The 18,627-nt window shown below is 37.3% G+C and overlaps 5 protein-coding genes and 1 pseudogene across 6 annotated transcripts; 3 read left to right on the forward strand and 3 right to left on the reverse strand.

The window, feature by feature from the left end:
* Positions 1-1,104: 1,104 nt before the first annotated feature.
* Positions 1,105-3,394, forward strand: LOC18023093 (proteasome assembly chaperone 2). Of its 2 annotated transcripts, none has more exons than XM_006406486.2 (7): positions 1,105-1,274; positions 1,573-1,738; positions 2,018-2,076; positions 2,257-2,375; positions 2,569-2,806; positions 2,909-3,032; positions 3,129-3,394. In XM_006406486.2, exons 1-7 carry the CDS (start codon positions 1,215-1,217, stop codon positions 3,206-3,208), a joined length of 846 nt encoding a protein of 281 aa, XP_006406549.1. In that variant the 5' UTR covers positions 1,105-1,214; the 3' UTR covers positions 3,209-3,394. The 2 variants fall into 2 exon arrangements, with proteins under 2 accessions (XP_006406549.1, XP_024015440.1); XM_024159672.1 differs by having other exon boundaries at positions 1,132-1,274; positions 1,640-1,738.
* Positions 3,395-4,725: 1,331 nt separating this feature from the next.
* Positions 4,726-6,859, forward strand: LOC18023094 (RING-H2 finger protein ATL65). The gene is made up of 2 exons (XM_006406487.2): positions 4,726-6,355; positions 6,485-6,859. Exon 1 carries the CDS (start codon positions 4,900-4,902, stop codon positions 6,187-6,189), a length of 1,290 nt encoding a protein of 429 aa, XP_006406550.1. The 5' UTR covers positions 4,726-4,899; the 3' UTR covers positions 6,190-6,355; positions 6,485-6,859.
* A 708-nt stretch (positions 6,860-7,567) lies between these two features.
* Positions 7,568-7,732, forward strand: LOC112088885 (annotated as a pseudogene).
* A 486-nt stretch (positions 7,733-8,218) lies between these two features.
* Positions 8,219-10,997, reverse strand: LOC18023095. Its single transcript, XM_024159699.1, has 11 exons — positions 10,822-10,997; positions 10,661-10,736; positions 10,484-10,570; positions 10,280-10,393; positions 9,830-10,168; positions 9,495-9,739; positions 9,289-9,388; positions 9,130-9,189; positions 8,957-9,043; positions 8,744-8,872; positions 8,219-8,651 (listed from the first exon to the last, which is right to left on the reverse strand). Exons 1-11 carry the CDS (start codon positions 10,857-10,859, stop codon positions 8,364-8,366), a joined length of 1,563 nt encoding a protein of 520 aa, XP_024015467.1. The 5' UTR covers positions 10,860-10,997; the 3' UTR covers positions 8,219-8,363.
* A 2,288-nt stretch (positions 10,998-13,285) lies between these two features.
* Positions 13,286-16,967, reverse strand: LOC18023096 (protein TIC 62, chloroplastic). Its single transcript, XM_006406489.2, has 15 exons — positions 16,706-16,967; positions 16,368-16,485; positions 16,213-16,285; positions 16,090-16,135; positions 15,822-15,998; positions 15,649-15,730; positions 15,462-15,534; positions 15,253-15,363; positions 14,997-15,149; positions 14,763-14,896; positions 14,427-14,639; positions 14,146-14,328; positions 13,905-14,048; positions 13,699-13,818; positions 13,286-13,620 (listed from the first exon to the last, which is right to left on the reverse strand). Exons 1-15 carry the CDS (start codon positions 16,878-16,880, stop codon positions 13,563-13,565), a joined length of 1,860 nt encoding a protein of 619 aa, XP_006406552.1. The 5' UTR covers positions 16,881-16,967; the 3' UTR covers positions 13,286-13,562.
* A 706-nt stretch (positions 16,968-17,673) lies between these two features.
* Positions 17,674-18,573, reverse strand: LOC18023097 (30S ribosomal protein S17). Its single transcript, XM_024159849.1, has 2 exons — positions 18,249-18,573; positions 17,674-18,047 (listed from the first exon to the last, which is right to left on the reverse strand). Exons 1-2 carry the CDS (start codon positions 18,408-18,410, stop codon positions 17,877-17,879), a joined length of 333 nt encoding a protein of 110 aa, XP_024015617.1. The 5' UTR covers positions 18,411-18,573; the 3' UTR covers positions 17,674-17,876.
* Between the last annotated feature and the right edge of the window lie 54 nt (positions 18,574-18,627).

Consider the following 18,627-nt stretch of genomic DNA (forward strand, 5'->3'; position numbering starts at 1 on the left):
GAGTGTGCCCAACCGAAGCGACAGCCAAAGCCTCAAGATATTTTGATGTGTTTTCTGTGGTGTTAATAGCTTGTTCTGTCATTTGTAGACACATGCACATAAAGTCTTGACAGGACGTAGGTACCTTTTTCATAGCAGGGATTTTTTTTGTTTATTTTTTGTATTTGTGCCTTATATATGGGTTTATCAACTGTTGTGTGATTTGGGGCCTCTACTATCATTTTGATCTTGCTCATGTTGCAGCTCTTAATACGGCTCATACTTGAGCAATACTGAAGGCAGATATTACGATTATCGGGCTTACTTTTAACATCCAGATAAAAACATCATGCTTAGGTGATAATGAAGGCTAACGATGATTATTACAAGTTTACTTAAACATCCAGAGGAAAGCAAAGCTTAAGAGTTTGATTAAAAATAAAAAGGCTTGCATTGAATCACAAGTTAAAAACATCAAAAGAGCTTCGTCCTCTCCAAAGAGAGAGAGAGAGAGAGAGAGAGAGAGAGAGAGAGAGAGAGAGAGAGAGAGAGAGAGAGAGAGAGAGAGAGAGATCTAGAGAGCTTTCTACACCGTAGTCTTCATAGACATCTCAGCTTCCCTGTACCTCTTGATAGCCTCCCTCCTCTTGGCCATCTCAGCTTCCTTCAACATCTTAACCCTCTCAGCAAAAAGACCTAAAATAATAACTATGAATTTATGAGAAATTATTACTTTGTTACAAAAAGAAGAATCAAGAATCAAGAACAAAAGCAGTATGTACCTAGGAAAGGAGAGCAAATAACTCGGGGTTGCTTGTCTTCTTTGGGTAAGTAACCAGCCTCAGCAACTATTTTGCATCCTAACATGTCACTTCCACACTAAGTGCCAGAGCCTTCTGTAGTGAGCCTTCTCCAAATATACAAACGGCAGCCTTGCTGTAAAGATCAACACAGACACATGTCTTAGTTTTAGCATTTAAAGAAAGAAAAAAATCACTAACACAAATTGGAGAAAGAATCGATATTTATTTGGGCCTTTTCACTTTAAGGACTACTATTTGGCGCATAATGTTTTCCGAAATTTATCGGCCCAAAATCAGTCCCTGGCTTGCTCTTCAAGCTCAACTGTTCTGATTACTGAAGCAGACAGATTCTGTGATTTTGGTTCTTGAGAAACTTGCAAAAATCCGATTCTGTATAATCAGTTTTTTTTGCTTCGTTCCGGGTTTCGATTCATGGAGTTTGTAATTGAAGAAGGAAAGCAAGTGCATGAAGAATGCTCGACTTTGATTCTCGTAAGTTGTTTGCTTTTCCGATTTCGATCTCTTCTCTCCTTCCGGGTATCTTTCCCCTTTGGATATTTCCTTCCTTAAAGCTTAAAAACTGTAGCTTTCTTGAGAATTTAGGTTGTTTTTGATGACAAGTAGCAGCTCTACTCAAGTTAGAAACTTCCCCCAACTTTCTAGGGAACTTTTGAAATTCTTCGAGAAAAACATGAGATTTATAGGGTTTAGATACACATTGACCTTCCTCATGAAAAAAAGTGTAGAGATTTCTAATTGAGGAACTAAATGGTTTTGTTTTTCGCACCAGCCTGCATTGTCAATTGGCAATGTGGGACAGCTAGCTGTTGATCTTCTAGTGTCATCTACTGGTGCAGAGAGAGTTGGTTATCTCGACGATCCAAATCTGCTTCCTTGTGTTGGAAATGACGCTTATGGCTCTCTTCCTTGCGGCGAAATCGCTCTTCCTCTCGAGGGTTCGTTTTCTCAAACTATGTGTTTCATTAAAGATTAGGCGTTGATGTAATGAGAGGAGCTATGTTTTATCTTCGAACATGGATTATCCTCTGGTTTATATGATCAAGGAGACTTCTTGTGATTGACTTGACCATATTATTGAATGGGGAAGCTATATAGAGACACTATTTTCTGTTGTATAGTTTGATGCGATAGATCAATGCCACTTTACATTGTTGAATCAGGCCTATTCTCTTTGTGAAACCTCAAAGGTTTTTATTCTCTTTGTGTGTTTTCAGTTTATGAGTCATCTTCAACTGCTACGACTCTTGCTCAGCAAAGGTCTCCAGTTGCAAAGGTATTACATTTTTGGAGGCAGCTTTGTTCCTCGTCATTTCCATGGTCCTGTTTTCTTCAGAATTTCGTTCAATGCTTGTTGTGTTGGAACTATGAAAAGCCAGTTAACTTGAGTTTTTTCCGTTAAAAAATTTGGGAATATTGTGAGACATTCTAAACTTATAATGTTGATCTAAAACAGGGAATGATGATTAAATTTGCGGAGAATATAGCCGATTTTGCTGCTTCGAGTGGAAAGAAGCATGTTATTGTGCTTTCGAGTTTAGACTTCCAACGGCTGCATAACTTAGATATGTCAAGGTAACTATAATGCCTCTGTTTCCATTTGTGTTTGCTATAAAAAGAAAAATTCATACGCCTTCAACATGGACTTGTGCAAACAACATCAGAGATTTGATAGATAATTGAGCTTCACTTGCACCTTTTTTTCTCTTTTATTACTAAGAACAAAGTCTTACAAGTTAATTTGTGTTCTTTTGGGCTATTACTTTAGAGGCCCACAGGTGTATTATCTGTCAAACGCTGAATCTGATGGAAGAGATGATCACTGTGAAAAGCTCGGATTTGGAAGATTGCACGAGTATGATTCAGAGGGAAGATGTTGGAAGTACCTTAGCTCTGTATTTGAGGAGAACGGTAAAGAAGAGCTGACTTTCCCTTCAGAAGATGAGCTCGAAGACATGGACTACTACCCAAGCTTGCCATTTGCAGCTCTTTTCTCAGCTTTTAAGGTAAATAAATGCCTTATGATAAAAATGATTAATCCACTTACCAACTTATTATGGACGTTTGAAACATTTACATGGCCTGCGTGGTTTATGTAAATGATTTAGGCAAGAGGCTTAAAAGTGACATGCCTCCTATGCTACTGCTCGGAAGGAGACAACATTCCTGATGCATTTCTTCTAGCGGAGGCTGCATCTAAGCTTACGGGTCTGAGTCCTGACAAGTTCCACGGTAAAAAAAGTTCTCATTCTTTCAAGGGTAATTACATCTCGAGCGATCAATCATGAGAGCCTAAATATGAAACTAATTATGGATATTCTTCTACAGGGGAAGAAGGTGGGAAATGGCGGATACCATATTCATGGAAGAGTATGTATGGAGCTCCTCCGGATATGTCCATGTTTTAAAGACTGTTATTGAAGCTCACAGATGTCGGACAGATAGTCTTAAAGTAAAATGATGATACAACGAGAAGTCTATGAACACTTGAGATAGTTTTGTAATCCGATAGAGACCTTTTTCTGGGGTTTTTTCAATCATCAAATCTGCTACTATAGATCAAACTTAACAAGTAATTGATTTCATTAATAGAATACCATGTCTCTAGGGATACTATCAAGAATCTTGTGCTCAATAGATAGATAGTCATGTAGATTTGCAATTTCGTATAAAGTCTGTAACATAAAATGTTTGGTGTTTAAAAGTGGAAGTCCCTCGGCCAGCTCCAGTTTTCTAAACCATGAGGATAAGAGACTAAACCAAAATCCGAACCGAATCTTAAACCCAACATCATTGTCTTAAACTCTCAAACCGGAATACATTAATGTATTTTATGACCGCTTATGCGTTTTCTGCGGGTGCAAACAAATAATTTCCATGAACAGTTATGTAGGAAATATCTCCGGGACTAAAAAGAAAGTAGTTGAGCATTAAATTCTGGAGTCATTGTGTTTTATTGTGTAGATAGGCCAAGCCAAGTACTCTCTGACCGGTTTTTAATTGCCCTTTATTGCCATCAGAAAAACCAATATTCATTTTTATATATATATATTTTTTTTTGGCTAAGGAGTTTTTGGATCTTGAAAGAACTGATGGGTGGGTGATTTAAACCTAACTTATGTACAAGTAAGTGGATTACTTCTTTCTTTGTTATCTTGAAGACTAGTACAAACCACAACGTATATATATTGAAAAGTTGCAGTCTTAGACTTTGACTATTATTTTCTTGATTCTTGAACTCTTTATCATATGAGTAGACCTGGGAATTCACATATGATGTAATTATTACACATTAAATTTACATGGAATTCATTTCCCACCAAATAAGCATAGGAATACTAGTAATTTTAGATAATGTATAAACAATGAGTCTACACAGTCTAGAAGAAGAAAAAGGAAGACATTGTAGTTGCATGTTTCTATTTTGTTGGCTTATCAGGCAGTATGAACAAAATAGAGATAAAGAAAGAAGAATTTTCAAAAAAGGCTTGGAGACAGCAACAATAAAAAAGAAAGTCATGAAAATCCACTTAAATAAAGTTCCCAAACCATTAGTATCAGAGTGGGTCACCACATCAAATCCACATTAAAATCAAACAACTCTAAAGGAGCATTAGCTTCTTCTTTTTTTTTATCCTCTCAAACTCCATACTGATAATTTCTTCTTCTTCTTCCTAGCTATATGATGATATTACAGTTTTTTATTTTATTTATTAGAACATTCATATCCCCAATTACCCAATTAGTACCTGAAGAATGTACAACATCTAAGTATCCTATCTAATTTAGACCAAAATACCTAATAAGACTCCACGATTGGATTGCTTCCAAATTTGCAATTATTTGATTAATTATGAATCATCTTGGATCGTCGTATTTGTTTGTATCAGACTAACCAAAAAAAAAAAAAACACAATGACGTGGCAATTAGTTTGCCCAATACAGTTTTACCATTAGTCAACTCTTTCCTTTTTTCTCCCGTAAGTCCCCAAATACTCATTTACGTTAAACCTTTCACTGGGAGCTCTGTTTTAGGCTCTTTCTTTGTTAGACCATTTTTGTTTAAATAGTTTTTTTTTACATAAATTACCAAACAACCATGCGATTCGCGGCACCACCGCCGCGTTCCGGCGATATCTCACCGTCTCCTTCACCGTCTTCTTCACCGGTTCCTTCACCGACTCCTTCACCGTCTTCAGGTTTATCTGAGGAGGTTCTTTCCCGATTCTCGGATCCTCCTTTGGAGTTTAGTCCTCCGTTGATCGCTATGGTGGTTGTTTTAGCCGCCGCTTTTCTCTTCGTCACCTACTCTCGCCTCATCTCCCGCCGTTTTCTTTCTCCTCTTTTCCGTCGTTTCCGTCGGTGGCGATGCCGTCGACGCCGTCTTCTTCACCTATCCTCAGCTTCCTCTGCTTCGACTTCATCCTCCGATCTCCGATCGTTTTCCCCTTTCCCTTTCGACTCTTTTCATTATTCCTCCTACTCGCCTTACGGATTAGATGATTCAGTAATCAAAACGCTTCCTCTGTTCCTTTACTCCGCCGCCGCTTGCACCGGGAAGAGCGTTTCCGCTGCTTCTGCGGTGGGTAAAACTTCCGCCGCCGTTGGAGATTGCCGAGACTGCGCCGTTTGTTTGTTGGAATTCGAGGAAGGAGATTACGTACGGACTCTTCCCTTATGCTTCCACGCTTTTCACCTTGAATGCATCGATGAGTGGCTCCGATCTCACCCTAACTGTCCGCTCTGCCGTACGGCGATTCTCGGATCCACGGCGACCGGCGTTTTGGCTCCTGTTTCGCCGTTCATCCCTCTCATGGCTCCTCGAATTCGTCCAAGCTTCGACGACGAGACCAACGCGATCACCATCCGCGGCGAAATTCCCCAGCGGAGCAATTGGAACACGATCGCTAATTCTGCGACGGCTGATCATGAGATCACAGCGTCGTTGGAAGAGCAATCACCGGTTATTTCTCGGTTTCGGGAGCTGAAGAGATCGTACTCCTTCGATTACGAGAGGGAAGAATCGGGGTCAGAGAGAGTGACGATGGAGCCAGCGACGGTTTCTCCGTGGAGATACCGGAGATCCACGTGGAATAAGCAGCGGCAATCTCCGTTCGGAAACCTGATATCGAAATCGAGAGTGTTCTCGTTTCGGTATTACAGAGGCGCGAAATCGCCGTTTTTCCGGCGGCGATCGGGGGTGTTTTTCCCGATATCGGAGCGGATTCCGGCGACGGGAAGCTCATCGCGGCGGACGAAATCGATGACGAGCCCGATGTTCTTCAGAACAGCGCCGCACTCGTCGAGCCGGCTAAGATGCGGAGATCCAGAGGCACTGTTATCGCCGGAGAGATGGAGGAGAGGGGACACGTGTAGGGTAGATATGTAGATGAAATTGAACGGTGGGGATGATAGGGAAAGAAAAAATGGAAGTGGAAGGAGAGAGCATTAATGGAATGTGGGGTTTAAAGCATTTAATGGAATTAAAATGGACGAAACAGAGAAAGATAGAAGCAAGAGATTCAGAAATGCTCAGCTGCTCTCATAACAACAAGGTCCTTTTATTTTATTTTATTTTGTTTTTCTCTGCTAAAATACGGATGCATTTATGAAATATAACTTATAAACAAGTCTTAAAATATTGTTTTGAATCTTATCTGATTAATAAAGTATTGTGTGTGCAGGTCTCTCTGTATAGATTGGGAGACGCCAAGACAGTGAAGGTAATGGAGCCTATACGACGACGGCTTGGCTGGTTTTTTTCCTTTTATTTTTTTTTTCTCTTGAAGCTATCAAATGCATTAACTTCCAAAGCTGCCAAAGTTATTATAGAAACGAAGTCAACAACACATTAAAATTTCGTTTCTGTAATAACTTTGAATCGTCGGTGGCTAATTAACTCTACTGTTGTTATTTTCTATGATACGGAATTTTATGTTTTCTCAGCTGTGTTTTGTTTTGTTCATACTGATTTTCTATGTAGCTGTCGATTAAGTTTGACCAAAAATAATTGATGATTTATTATTATCTCACTATGACATATGATGATAACATTTCAGAAGATGTGGATCTATTGCGTCATCTATGTCCTACAAAATGTACTAATCTCCAGTCTCCACAAGATTTTGTACTAATATAAAAAGTTAATGATAACCATTATAGATAATATATGGGAGCTAGGTCGTTTGGCCTCTTATAAATGAAATTTTTCTTCTCAGAATAAGAATTATTAATGTTAGCGGTTAAGTAGAGTAGTAAATTAGTTTGCAATATGATTATGATTCTAGTATGACAAAGGTATTATTCACACTTATTTTTCAAACGAACTTTCATATAAATATTTCTGGTTTCTTTTATTTTTTGGTAAATGGTAAACATCATAGATAGAAAAGTATTTTAGTTATAAGATCACGAAAGATACCAAATTGTTAGATGTTGTACATATAATTAGGCTAGCTGTGATAAATGATAATTGACTTATGTACCACTTTAAAATACATGCCAATCCAGCAATTCTGTACCGAAACTTTGTTCCCGGGAAGGCTGTTGTTTTTTTTTGGTACCATTTGAATAGTCACGTCTCATGTAACTAGGCCTAATATAAAGGCCATGCTTTCGTTTTTTTTTTAATGTTGCTGACAAAGCCCATATGTTCGGTTAATTGACTTAATTCGTAAATTTATATCTTAGTAAGAAAAGATAAGACGGCAAAATAAAACAAGGTATAGGGTTTTAAATCTTCAATCTTGAAAAGGAAGAAGACAGACATGTTTCCGGGAATGTTCATGCCATAGCCAGACATAGCCGTGGCTCTGAAGGAACTGAAGCACAACGCTGCTTTATTCGGCGGCTGGCTCGTCCTTATCCGTTTTGCTCCATACGTCCTTACATATTTCTATGGTTCCAAGGACGAGCTCAAGATCGACCTCTAAAAATTTGGATTAGAAATTAGGATTTTAGGCTCTTCCACTTAATTTTTGCTAATCGAGTCTTTTTTTTTATTTTTTACCTTTTGTGGCCTCAATGTTGTTAACTTGACTAAAACTTTGTATTTGTCTTTGTGTAGCAGTGAAGCAAGAAAGATGGATGTAGCGGTTTATTGATGATATGTGTTCTTTAGGATTTGTATGACAACACCGAGATATATATATATATATATATATATATATATATATTCAATTTGTTTTCTCTAAGTTCTCATGGATAACAGAGGTTTCAAGCATATGATCTTCTTACAGCTGGTTAGTTTGCTTTCCTGGAATGTGACTTCTTGTTTATTGGAGATCTATGAAAGTCTGATTTCTATGTTCTTTGAGTTTACAATTAAGCCTCAAACTATGCCCAAGAAATCAATTTTAATCTGTTGTAAGTTCTTGGTGTTCAATTCGATATAAAGATCTGCACTTATCACTTGAGTAGTTGAGTTGTAACCATAACATAATCTTCGTGGACAATCATAATTGAAAAAATTAGCATAATACAAGTTCTTCGATTCAACTCTCTCAGATCGAAAATTAAATTAGAAAAACAAAAAACTCGGTTCACGACTTTGATGTTTTCTTGTCAGAGAAGCAACCCGAATCTGAAATCATGTGCGACCCAATCGATGGCGAATCTTCCATGCTTCTTGTTCCGACACTGCTGGATTTTATTTCTTGCATCACAAGGCAGATAGTTCGAGATCATGTCGAGGATGCCGACGTGGCAAAGTTCAGTGTCCTTGGCATATAATTCCACGAGCTTCGGCAAAAGAATCTTATTGTCTTTGGAGATTCCTACGTTTGATTTTACATACTCTTCTCTACCACATTCTAGCTCCATCATCACGTTCTTTGGCGTATAGATACGCACCTAAAAAGAATCGTGTGTGTTTAAAACTTAATCCTTCATATACATAGCGTGTAACACAAGAAAAGATGTTTGAGTCGGGAGATTTTGCTTACTGATGGATCTGACAAGTTCCCAGAGCAGAGTGCGAAATGAAGAAGAGGCTCAGGGTGAGTTATAGCATAATCTTTACTCAAGTCTCCAGCTTTACCCTTTGATTTAGAAGTAAACAAGAACCTAAATACCTGCTAATAAGCAATTCCTTTCAGCCTTGTAATCAACTTGTAAAAGTCGCAATTATTTAGAACCGAAATCGATCTTAGACTTGCCTGTCCTGGACGAGAGACGCGGCAACGAAGTATTGAAGTCTGAATGGTATCTAAGTTCAAGCTTCGACCTCCAACATTATACGCTGCCTACATAACACAGTTGAAAAAAAACCCTAGACATTAATGACTTGTGTTCCAATTAGGAGCTGCACTTGTAAGTAAGATCACCCTACCTTCAGCAAACCAGATACCCTTTTCATACTGTTTTTTGGGTTCCCGTAGACAAGAATTGACTGCAAATATGTACAAAAAAGAAACACATGTTAACGTCTACCAAAAATTAATTATCAGAATGATTGACTCGAAAACTTAATTAGTTTATGAAGCATTACGTGCATAACCAAAGAGTTGTGTATGTTAATCCAGAAAGCTAGCTTCTCTTCATGATTCAACTTCCTTGGATTCACTCCCTCTAACTTGTTAACAAGCGACCTAAAGATTTAAATTGAAGAAGAACGATACGATTGATTAAATAACAGAGTTGATTTATATAAACCAAAAGAAGTTTGATTTTGTAAGAGCGTGAGCTTTAAAAGACCTGAAATGCTTTAAAGCAGGTTCAACTTCATTTAACTTCTCTGAGTCTCTACATATAGATTTCACCATTAATAGTTTGTCATAAGGGCTACTCGATTCTCGATCATCATGAGCGAGAGATTCTGGATCCGCGAGTTGACGAAATACTCCTGAGATGCACTTGATCAGCTCTTCAGACAAACTGTTTGCTGATTTAGAAACGTTTTCAGAAACATATGTCCCCATCATCGCATCGATATCAGCTTGCTGAAACCACCACAAAAAAAAAAAAAAAAATATGTATGTATAAACACCATTGCTAAAGAAAGACACTCCGTTTAACACAACTTCTTATACTTCAAGCATTGAGAAAGGAAGCGAGTGATGGTATGATGAGTCCATTGCTTGGGGAGACATTTTAAAGGAATAGCCTGAACAATGAGACAGCGATGAGTAGGTGCGGAATATTTCAGAGTCTTCTAGAACTTTCTTCGGGCTGCAGACTGCGTTTTTTGGTGAATCAATGAGCTTAGTAGACCCAAGAAGATCCTCGGATGATTTATCTTTCTCCTCTGATTCTAAGTTAAATGTGATTTTGTTGTTAAAGAATCTCCGGTATAACAGAAGAAGATATCTTTCCAAGTACATCACTTGCAGCTCCAAACCTGCGATTTCGCTCACCAGCTTCTTTGCTTCCTGAAACAAGAAACCATAAAGAACATTCCTCTTAAATCTCAGAGAAGATATTCAAAGGCTTACTTGTGTTCTAAGGTAGACAAATTAAGCTTAGTGTAGTTTTTTAATAACCTTGGGGATAGAAGAATCTTCGTTTCTACAGTCTTCTAAGAACAGTTTACGTCGAAGGACTGTCTCCATTTCACGACGTACTAAAATTTCATCTTCTTGAAGCAGCAAATCCATCTGCAAAGTAAAAAATTGATCTGAGATCTAGTTTGATTTTCTTGTAAATATATAACCGAAGAAATTGTTTAGAGAAAACTTTCTTAAAACCTCATAACTTGAGACGCTTTGGGGATGTAATTTTCTGGATTTCACAAGAGATTTTAGCTGTTCTATCTCTCTCTGCAACGTTTGATCCTAAAGAACAAAAAATTATCTTGAATTGATGAACAGAGGATGAAGAAAAGGCTTTAACAAAAAATGAAAAGGAAATTTGAAGATTCTGACTATGTGAAATCGATCGATGTTGTAAATGGCTTCACTTGATTTCTTGTTCTTGAAAGATTTTCTAGGAACCGGATCGCTGGAAAAATGTCGGAAATAGCATAAGCTTGTTAAGACAGGATTATTAAATCAAACATAAAGTAATGAAGAAGAAGAGACAGAACCTTCTAGAACGTTTGTGAATCGAAGTTGTTGGAGTCATGAGTATCTGAAGAGTTTTCTCCTGTGAAAAACTTGAAAAATCCCCCGCCTAATATTATTTCTATAGAGGTTGGTGATGTGGAAAAATCAGAAGTAAAAATGACCCAAGAGCTGAAAATCACTGAAACAAAGCATTAAATGAGAGATATAAACAATTAGATAGCGACAACAAGAAAATAAAGTTTACAGAAGAAGAAGAAAGGAAAGGTTAAAGAACAGAAGGGAAATTTGCAGTGAATAGCATTATACCACAAATGGAATGAGACTACTCACTAGAAATAAGAATCATGTACCGAATTTTTTTCCCAAAAAAAAAGAATTTATTAAATTGAAAAATGTAAAAACAATTATTTAACTATTTGAGACTAATTTTCATCTGTTATTTTACCTTAAGCTTCTTTGGGTTAAGGTAAAAGAAATATATACACACATATCCAAAATTTTCTTTAAATAAGTAGTAAAATAATTTATCGAAAATATAGTTATAGTATCGTAAATAAATGTTTACGGCCAAACGAAAAAAAAAAACATAAAAGAAAATATCATGCGACGAAGAATTGGAGGAACAAATTTCTTGCATGTATAGAATATGAGTTTTAGTTCTTACAGAATTTCTTCGTAAGAACCATATTGTGAACTTACAGAATTTTTACAGAAGTTAATTCTGTATATAACTACTTGTGATCTTTGTAAAAACCATATTGTGAACTAAACTAAACCCAAAACAAACTCTTGATTTTGTTAATCACACCAACTAATTCCAATGCTTTTGGTACAAACATCACACAAGTTACTTTGTGACTTAACATACTTTCGAAAGCCCACACTCAGCTCTTCATTTTAGCTTCCTTATGAGTTTCGTAATTCCCATGATACACCTCCTTTTTGCTTCTGTTTTGACCATGAACATCCAACATTTCTGTTAAATACGAGTATTTTGTGAATAATACATACAACTATTTAAATATATATCGTCAAATTCCCATTTGTATATGTTTCGTTGTCGGATAAAACCATTTGCATAATCATTATAGAAATAATATGGCTATCAATGAATTTCATGATTCATATTGACCAGTCCGATCTTGGAAAGAAACATGCCTTTGATTGAAACACTTCCTAATAAAATAATCTTAAAAATGTAAACAAATTATGTGTCTCTTTTCGGGTAATTGCATCAAAAGAAACAAACAATATGTAATTATTGGTTTGACATCGGGTCTGATGTTTTGTAAAGGCTACTTTTTTATGCAAACAAATATCAGAAAGGACAACTTACAAATAGGAGATTCACTGTTTTGTGTATGTGAAGTTCTAATGTTGATTCATCTTTTGTATGATAATCTTTAACCAAAAAAAAAGAAGTCTTTTGTATGATAATATTAGTTCTTTCTTATACTGGATTTCCTTTTCGCTAGATTCAAAACTATTTGGAGCATGACTGTGTTTTCGTGCTATTTATCTATTTATTCTATTCATGATACATTACAAGGATTATGAATTATTATTTTTATATGGACATAACAATAAACTTAGATAGACCGTAGTATTTTTGGAGGGAGAGCTATTAACTTCTATTTAAATTTAGTTCTAAGTGATTTTATACATATGGTTGGCCATTTATACTAGTCAAGTGGATCATGTCTATAAGCTCCACTAAGTTCAAATTTGGTAATGGCAATTCACGAATATATAAGAAACAAAAACAAAATTCTTTTGACAAAGCATTATCCGCAAGAGTAACTAATGGTAAATGACAAAAGGTCTTTTTGGTGGGTGTCTTTTGATTAAAGAGGTGCATGGAGTGGCAAGCACTTGATTGAAATGGTAAAGGAAAGCCTTAAAAGCGATGAAAGGTGAGAAGCTGCAATACCTTTTTCTATAAGAAATCTACCATACGTTACTTAGAGAATTAGAGATGCATATAAATATATCCCCGTACATCTTTGAAAGATAAATATAAGTACTCATATTCAATATAGTGACAAACTAGTCTTCAATTCAATAGCCAAGGTCACATGTACAGTACAACACAACATTAATAAATAAATATTCACAAAATGTTGTTAGAGATGGTTTTGTTTGTACGTGTTAAACATAACTTCAAATGTTTTCAGGGTTTTATTTATCGATCGCCACTTCATGATATAACAAAAATCAACCTTTTGTGAACAAAATCAAAATAAAAGGAAGAGAATCCAAGAGAAGTGATTAGGTTATAGAAGAAGATTCATATTTTGGGATTGTGTTCTTCGTTTGTGGTTTCCTAAGTTTCTGTTCCGTAGTTTTCTCTCCGAGACGTAAGGCGACAACTCTATTTTGTCTTCTTGTCTCGATTGCCTCATTTTGAACACAAACTAAATCCCAAGTGTATTGACTCTTCTTACCATGCCCATAGTAATTTAGTACTCCTAGGAATCGTTATAATTAAAAATATGTTTCTCTCATGGACGTAACAAATGGGTTATCAAATATATGTGAGAGGGAAACAAATGGGTAATCAAATATGAGTACATTGAACAGAAGAAAAATGTACAACTCAGAAGGCAAGATAAATGTTGTATTACTCTACGAATAAGCTCACTGATTCATGCCTGCAAAACTGAATTGCCCCATACTCTCTCTAGATTTTTTATGAGAATCTGAAGTTTAGAAGAAGAAGAAGCTCCAGGGTTTAAGGCCAATTCGTCTCACACATAACTAACTAATGATTGATGACTGGAGATGGAAGAGGTGATGTTGGAGGCTTCATGTCCTCGTACCTGCAAACATATGAAGTTCTCACATAAAAAGAAGTGATAAACAATGAACACACTTAGAGCCAAGATGCTTTCTCTCACATTGTGTAAGGTGATAAAGGCCTTGGCTTTGGCTGATCAGTTGCATTGTCTTCTGAAGTAACGGAAGTGTCTGTCACATTGTTGACAGTTGCTGCTTCTGATACAGAAGGAGTCGTGTTCCTGCACAAACAACAATAAAAAAATGAGATTGTATAGAACGATTCTTTAAACTAGGCACACTTTAAATCTAATTTTTAGATACTTACACACTACCATCAACTGTATCCAGCACATCATTGCCTCCCTGCAACTCTGAGTTTCCTTCAGTAGATGCTGTTTTCTCAGATGCCGTTTCCTTGGGACCGGTTGATCCAGGACTTGGCGAGGTTGGTGGTTTAAGGTCTGCGTAACTGCAAAACACAGTGAAAATTCATTGAAAAAAAAAGAGCACAAGCGGATTATATATAGAGAGGGAAAAAAAATCAACAGAAGAGGAAATTTTGTTACACTGCATAAGGAGAAAGAGGTCTCATTTTTGGTGTGGCTGGTGCTTCTGTCTCAGTGACACTTGCTGCAACTGTTGAGATTTTACCAGTATCAGAATCGGTTGGACCAGGCGACAAAGAATCGCTCTTGGGGGTACCCGAAGCTTTAGGAGAAGGAGAAGAAGGTGGTTTTAGATTGTCATAGCTGCATAGCAATACAGCCAAGTGAAAAAGCAATACATTTTTGTTAGTCTAACTGTGATGATACCAATAGAATCTCCTAGCCACACATAAGGTTGTTACCGTGCATAAGGGGAAAGAGGCCTCTCTTTCTTTTCCTCGGCTTGCTTCACTTCTTCTTCTTCTTCTACTGCGACATTTGAGATATTATCTGGTAGCGGAACTACATTGGTCTCAACAGGAACCTCTACGGCATCTACCTCCTTAGATTTGGTGGCACCAAGTGATGTGGTCGAAGTTGGAATAGGAGATGTTGGAGGTTTCAAGTCTTCATAGCTAATACATATTCACAAAACCAAAAAAAGAAACAAGGGACATCGGAAACAATCAGTGTCATGTCAAGAAGTCAGTTTAGTTACATGTTCGATTTTTTTGCCTTTGAGGAAAAAGTTGTCTTACGCAGCATAAGGAGACAGCGGCCTAGGTTTCACATCTTTTACTTTGGCAGGTGCTTCATTCTCCTTGGGAGCTGTTGGTTCTTGCGTGGCAGGCTTAGCAGGGACTGGTGTGACCTCTTTGGCTGCAACTGATTCCTGTCAGCGATCAAAATGCAGAGATAAAGATGACCAATCTTATCACAGGAGAGCGATAAACAAGATTAGAAAAAGAGAGGAGAAGAGCGCAAAATATGACCTTTGGTGGAGGCACGTAAAGACGTTTCGAAGGGATCTTTTCAAGAAGCTTTTCAATTGGTGTTAATGGTGCAGTTGTTTCAGCAACTACTTCCACAATCTTAGAGAAAGAAAGTTGAGGATTCTTTGCCATACAAGCGAGCAATTCTGCAACCTGGAGATCAGTAGCAAGGAAGCAAAAAGAAAAACAATTCAAAGCTCTTCTTCATAAGGTGGTCATATCACTGTGTCATAGACAAGGGAAAAAAAATTAATACCTGGAGATTTGAGACCTGACCACCAAACAATGTATCGTCTAGAGCAAGAGTGAGATTATGAGTTTCCTTGTATGCATCAGTGGGTCTCTCCATTCCTCCAGGCCTAACTATCTGAAGAATCAAGATGGAAAGACAAAATTCTAAGGTATGATACAATCTATGAAAGTGTTAAGTTTTTGGTGTTTAAAGATATTCTGTGAATCACTCACTGCGTAATTGAGACCGCTTGCAATCAACGCTTCTTCAGCTTTTCTCTTCCAGCAAAGAACTCCCCAGAATAGGCTTCAAAAACAAGATGTTTAGAAGAAGTCATATTACAAGCACATGCCATTAAGTTTTATGAGCTGATCTCTGACCAAAAGTGTGTAATTAAAAAGAAAAAAATTACAGACTTACTTGAGAATCGCAGCAGGAAATCCAAATTTATTTGTCCCCAAGGATGTCACCAAAATGAAGTTATTAACTTTTGCAGATGATGCTGCTCACAATACCACAAAGAGGCAATAATATGATGAAACAAGAAACAGAGAATGGCAAAATAAACCGTTTTGAGTGTAATTTTTGCGTACCAGCATCAACAAGGTTTTTGGTGGCCAAGTAATCGATCCTGTAAGGGCCGGTAATATCGGAGATTTCTTTCTCGCTAGCACCGATACAGCATATAACCACGGATGCATTTCCTAATGCAGGCTGTATTGAATCTTTCTTCTCCAAGTCACATTCCACAATTTCAAGCTTTTCTACAGCTGGGCTAAAGACACAGACACTGCCTGTTACTTTTCTTGTACCATCAAAAAAATATCATTGTTATAATAAATCAAAACGTTATCTTCTTACGTTGAGTTCCTTCATCTGTGTTCTGGAGCTTCATTTCCTTAACACTCTGCAAAGTATTAACATCACTTAAAATGATAAAAAAAAATGGACTTTATAACAAAATACTCATTGTTCATTATATACTTGCACAAGACTTGCTGCTCGCTGAGCGCTTCGAACTCCAGCTCTAACTCGAAATCCGAGCTTCAGTAGCTCTCTGAATGAAAGAGGACTCTTAAACCAACCAGCATTGCGGAAAAATTATTCTTCTTCAAGCTTAAACGAAACAAGAAACTAACCTCACAGTTCTAGAACCAACTTTACCAGTAGCACCAGCGACAAAGACAAGGTCTTCTTCCTTGGATCCTATGTTCGTAGGGTTTGCGTCTGTTACCGCAGAGCTTGCTTTAATGGGACCTTTGTTCAATTACAAGGTAAATAAACTAATTAATTAACAAAACTGTTTTAATGCAACGACTTTTATTTGAAACTAGAAATTGAAGAAGACCACATTACATAAACCATTAGCAACAACTATTTGAGAGACAGACATAGAAATCATAATCAAAAGAGACACATTTCGGAGAGAAGCAGCCACAAAAGTTGAGAATTTCGACAGAAGCTTGAGCAAACTGACCTGAAGCTCTGATGCGAAGATCGAAAAACCTCGACTTGACAGAATCCGAGTGGTTCTTTAGACCTGAAAACCTGACAATCCGATTGTTCTTCAATCCACGGAGAAGGAACCGTTGTCTGGGAAGAGAGGGTAATGTTGTTAGAGGTTGCCCTCGGAGAAAACTAGTTCCTTCCATTGTTAGAGAAGGCTGAGTTAGTGTTTGTTTCTTGACTATGCTAGTCTCTACACCATTAACCGAAAATTTTTCTATAAAAATTTTCTGGATGAGAGAGAGACGAGGAGTTCTGCCACTGCATCCTGATATGATGGGACCTACATAACATCATAAGAGACCAATCAAAATGTTTGATGGAATGCTGACATGGCAAGGTTGATTCTATTCGGTTTATAACATTTGAATATGATATTTCTAAGGATAAAATATATAATATTGTTTCACGTCTTTCATTTACTACTACTACTCTTGATGATTATTTAGAGATTTAGTCAGAGGTTTCTGGTTAGTGTTATCTTGTTTTCAAGATTAAAAACACCTGCTCTGCATCATGATTTCCTTGACTTGCTTGAACATTTTTTGGTTAGCTAGAAACTGATTAAGATACTTACTAGATGCGTTTTCTCTATGGCTGTATTCAAAATCCCGAATACCAAACCTGAACAAAATTCTAATATGGTTATAACGAATTTACCTACCTGTATGATGGGACGACCTACATAACATCATAAGGGACCCATCATTGTACGATGGTGTTAGTGAGTGGCTACGATGCGAACATGTCAGGGCTGATTCGATTCAGTTCGGCTAGAGTTTCAAACCAAAATTGTTTCATTTTACACAATTTTATACATTTAGTCAACTTTGTGGTTGCTTTACACTAACTTGTAACGTTAAGGAGAATAGCCAGCCGCACAACGGTTTCTAAACAAACAAAAAATGGAAAATTGAAATGCCCAACAAGCTATATTGCCACAGAGTGTCTTATAGACCCTCTATCAACAGTCAAATGTCAGATTACTTTATTTTCAGAAACATCAAATTCTTCAAGACAGAAACTAGCTATCTTTATAAAGTTACCAAAAGGAAACTACACTGAACTTGTGCAAGTGAAACTCAACGACAATACAAGTCTGAAAATACAGTTAACGCACAAAGAGACTTGGTTAAATCACCTTAAGAAGACGAGACAGGAGGAATCGAAGGCTGCTCAGGAGCTTTTGCAGCTGAGAAATTGAGAGCTGCAGCAGCAGCAGCCTGGGGAGAATATATTCGAGCTTTCTTTATGATTTCAGAAACAATCCAATGCTTATGCTTGCTCAATGGCCTTGAAGGATCCAATTTCACCTGTATTATTTAAACAAAATCAAAAGTTCCTTTTAGGAGCAATTTGTAATAATTATCAACAAATGGATAGGTCTACTTCCAATTCGTGGTAATCATCAATAAGATCGATTAAGATGCAAGCTTCACTAGATTTTTCGAGCTCTTGATCAAAATGTATCTCAGATTCACTAAAACAAAAAAGTCAAAGATCAATGGAATTACTCGATCGCCAATGTTACAGGCGTCCTTCTCGTCGTGAGCCATGAACTTGGAAGTACGCTTGACGTAGCGATTGTAGAGCTTGTTGTGGAATAGCCTATCGACGGCGACCACCACAGACTTCTGCATCTTGTTCGACACCACAGTGCCTATTACTGGCTTCATTTTCGGCGCGAAGAGAAATCACGGACTCAACAAGCTCTCGATTTTGAGAATCTGAAGATCGAAGAAGACGAGAGAATGCCAACTCAAGTTGCTCGTCTAGGTTTGTATAATGATGGGCTTTGATTTAGCCCAATATACTACGGTCCCGGTTCAGTTCCGGTACAAAACTAATATTTGGTTTATTTGCAGAGATATTAAAAAGGAACCGGGATGAGGA

Source organism: Eutrema salsugineum, unplaced genomic scaffold (assembly GCF_000478725.1).
Source record: "Eutrema salsugineum unplaced genomic scaffold, Eutsalg1_0 scaffold_13, whole genome shotgun sequence".
Lineage (NCBI taxonomy): Eukaryota > Viridiplantae > Streptophyta > Magnoliopsida > Brassicales > Brassicaceae > Eutrema > Eutrema salsugineum.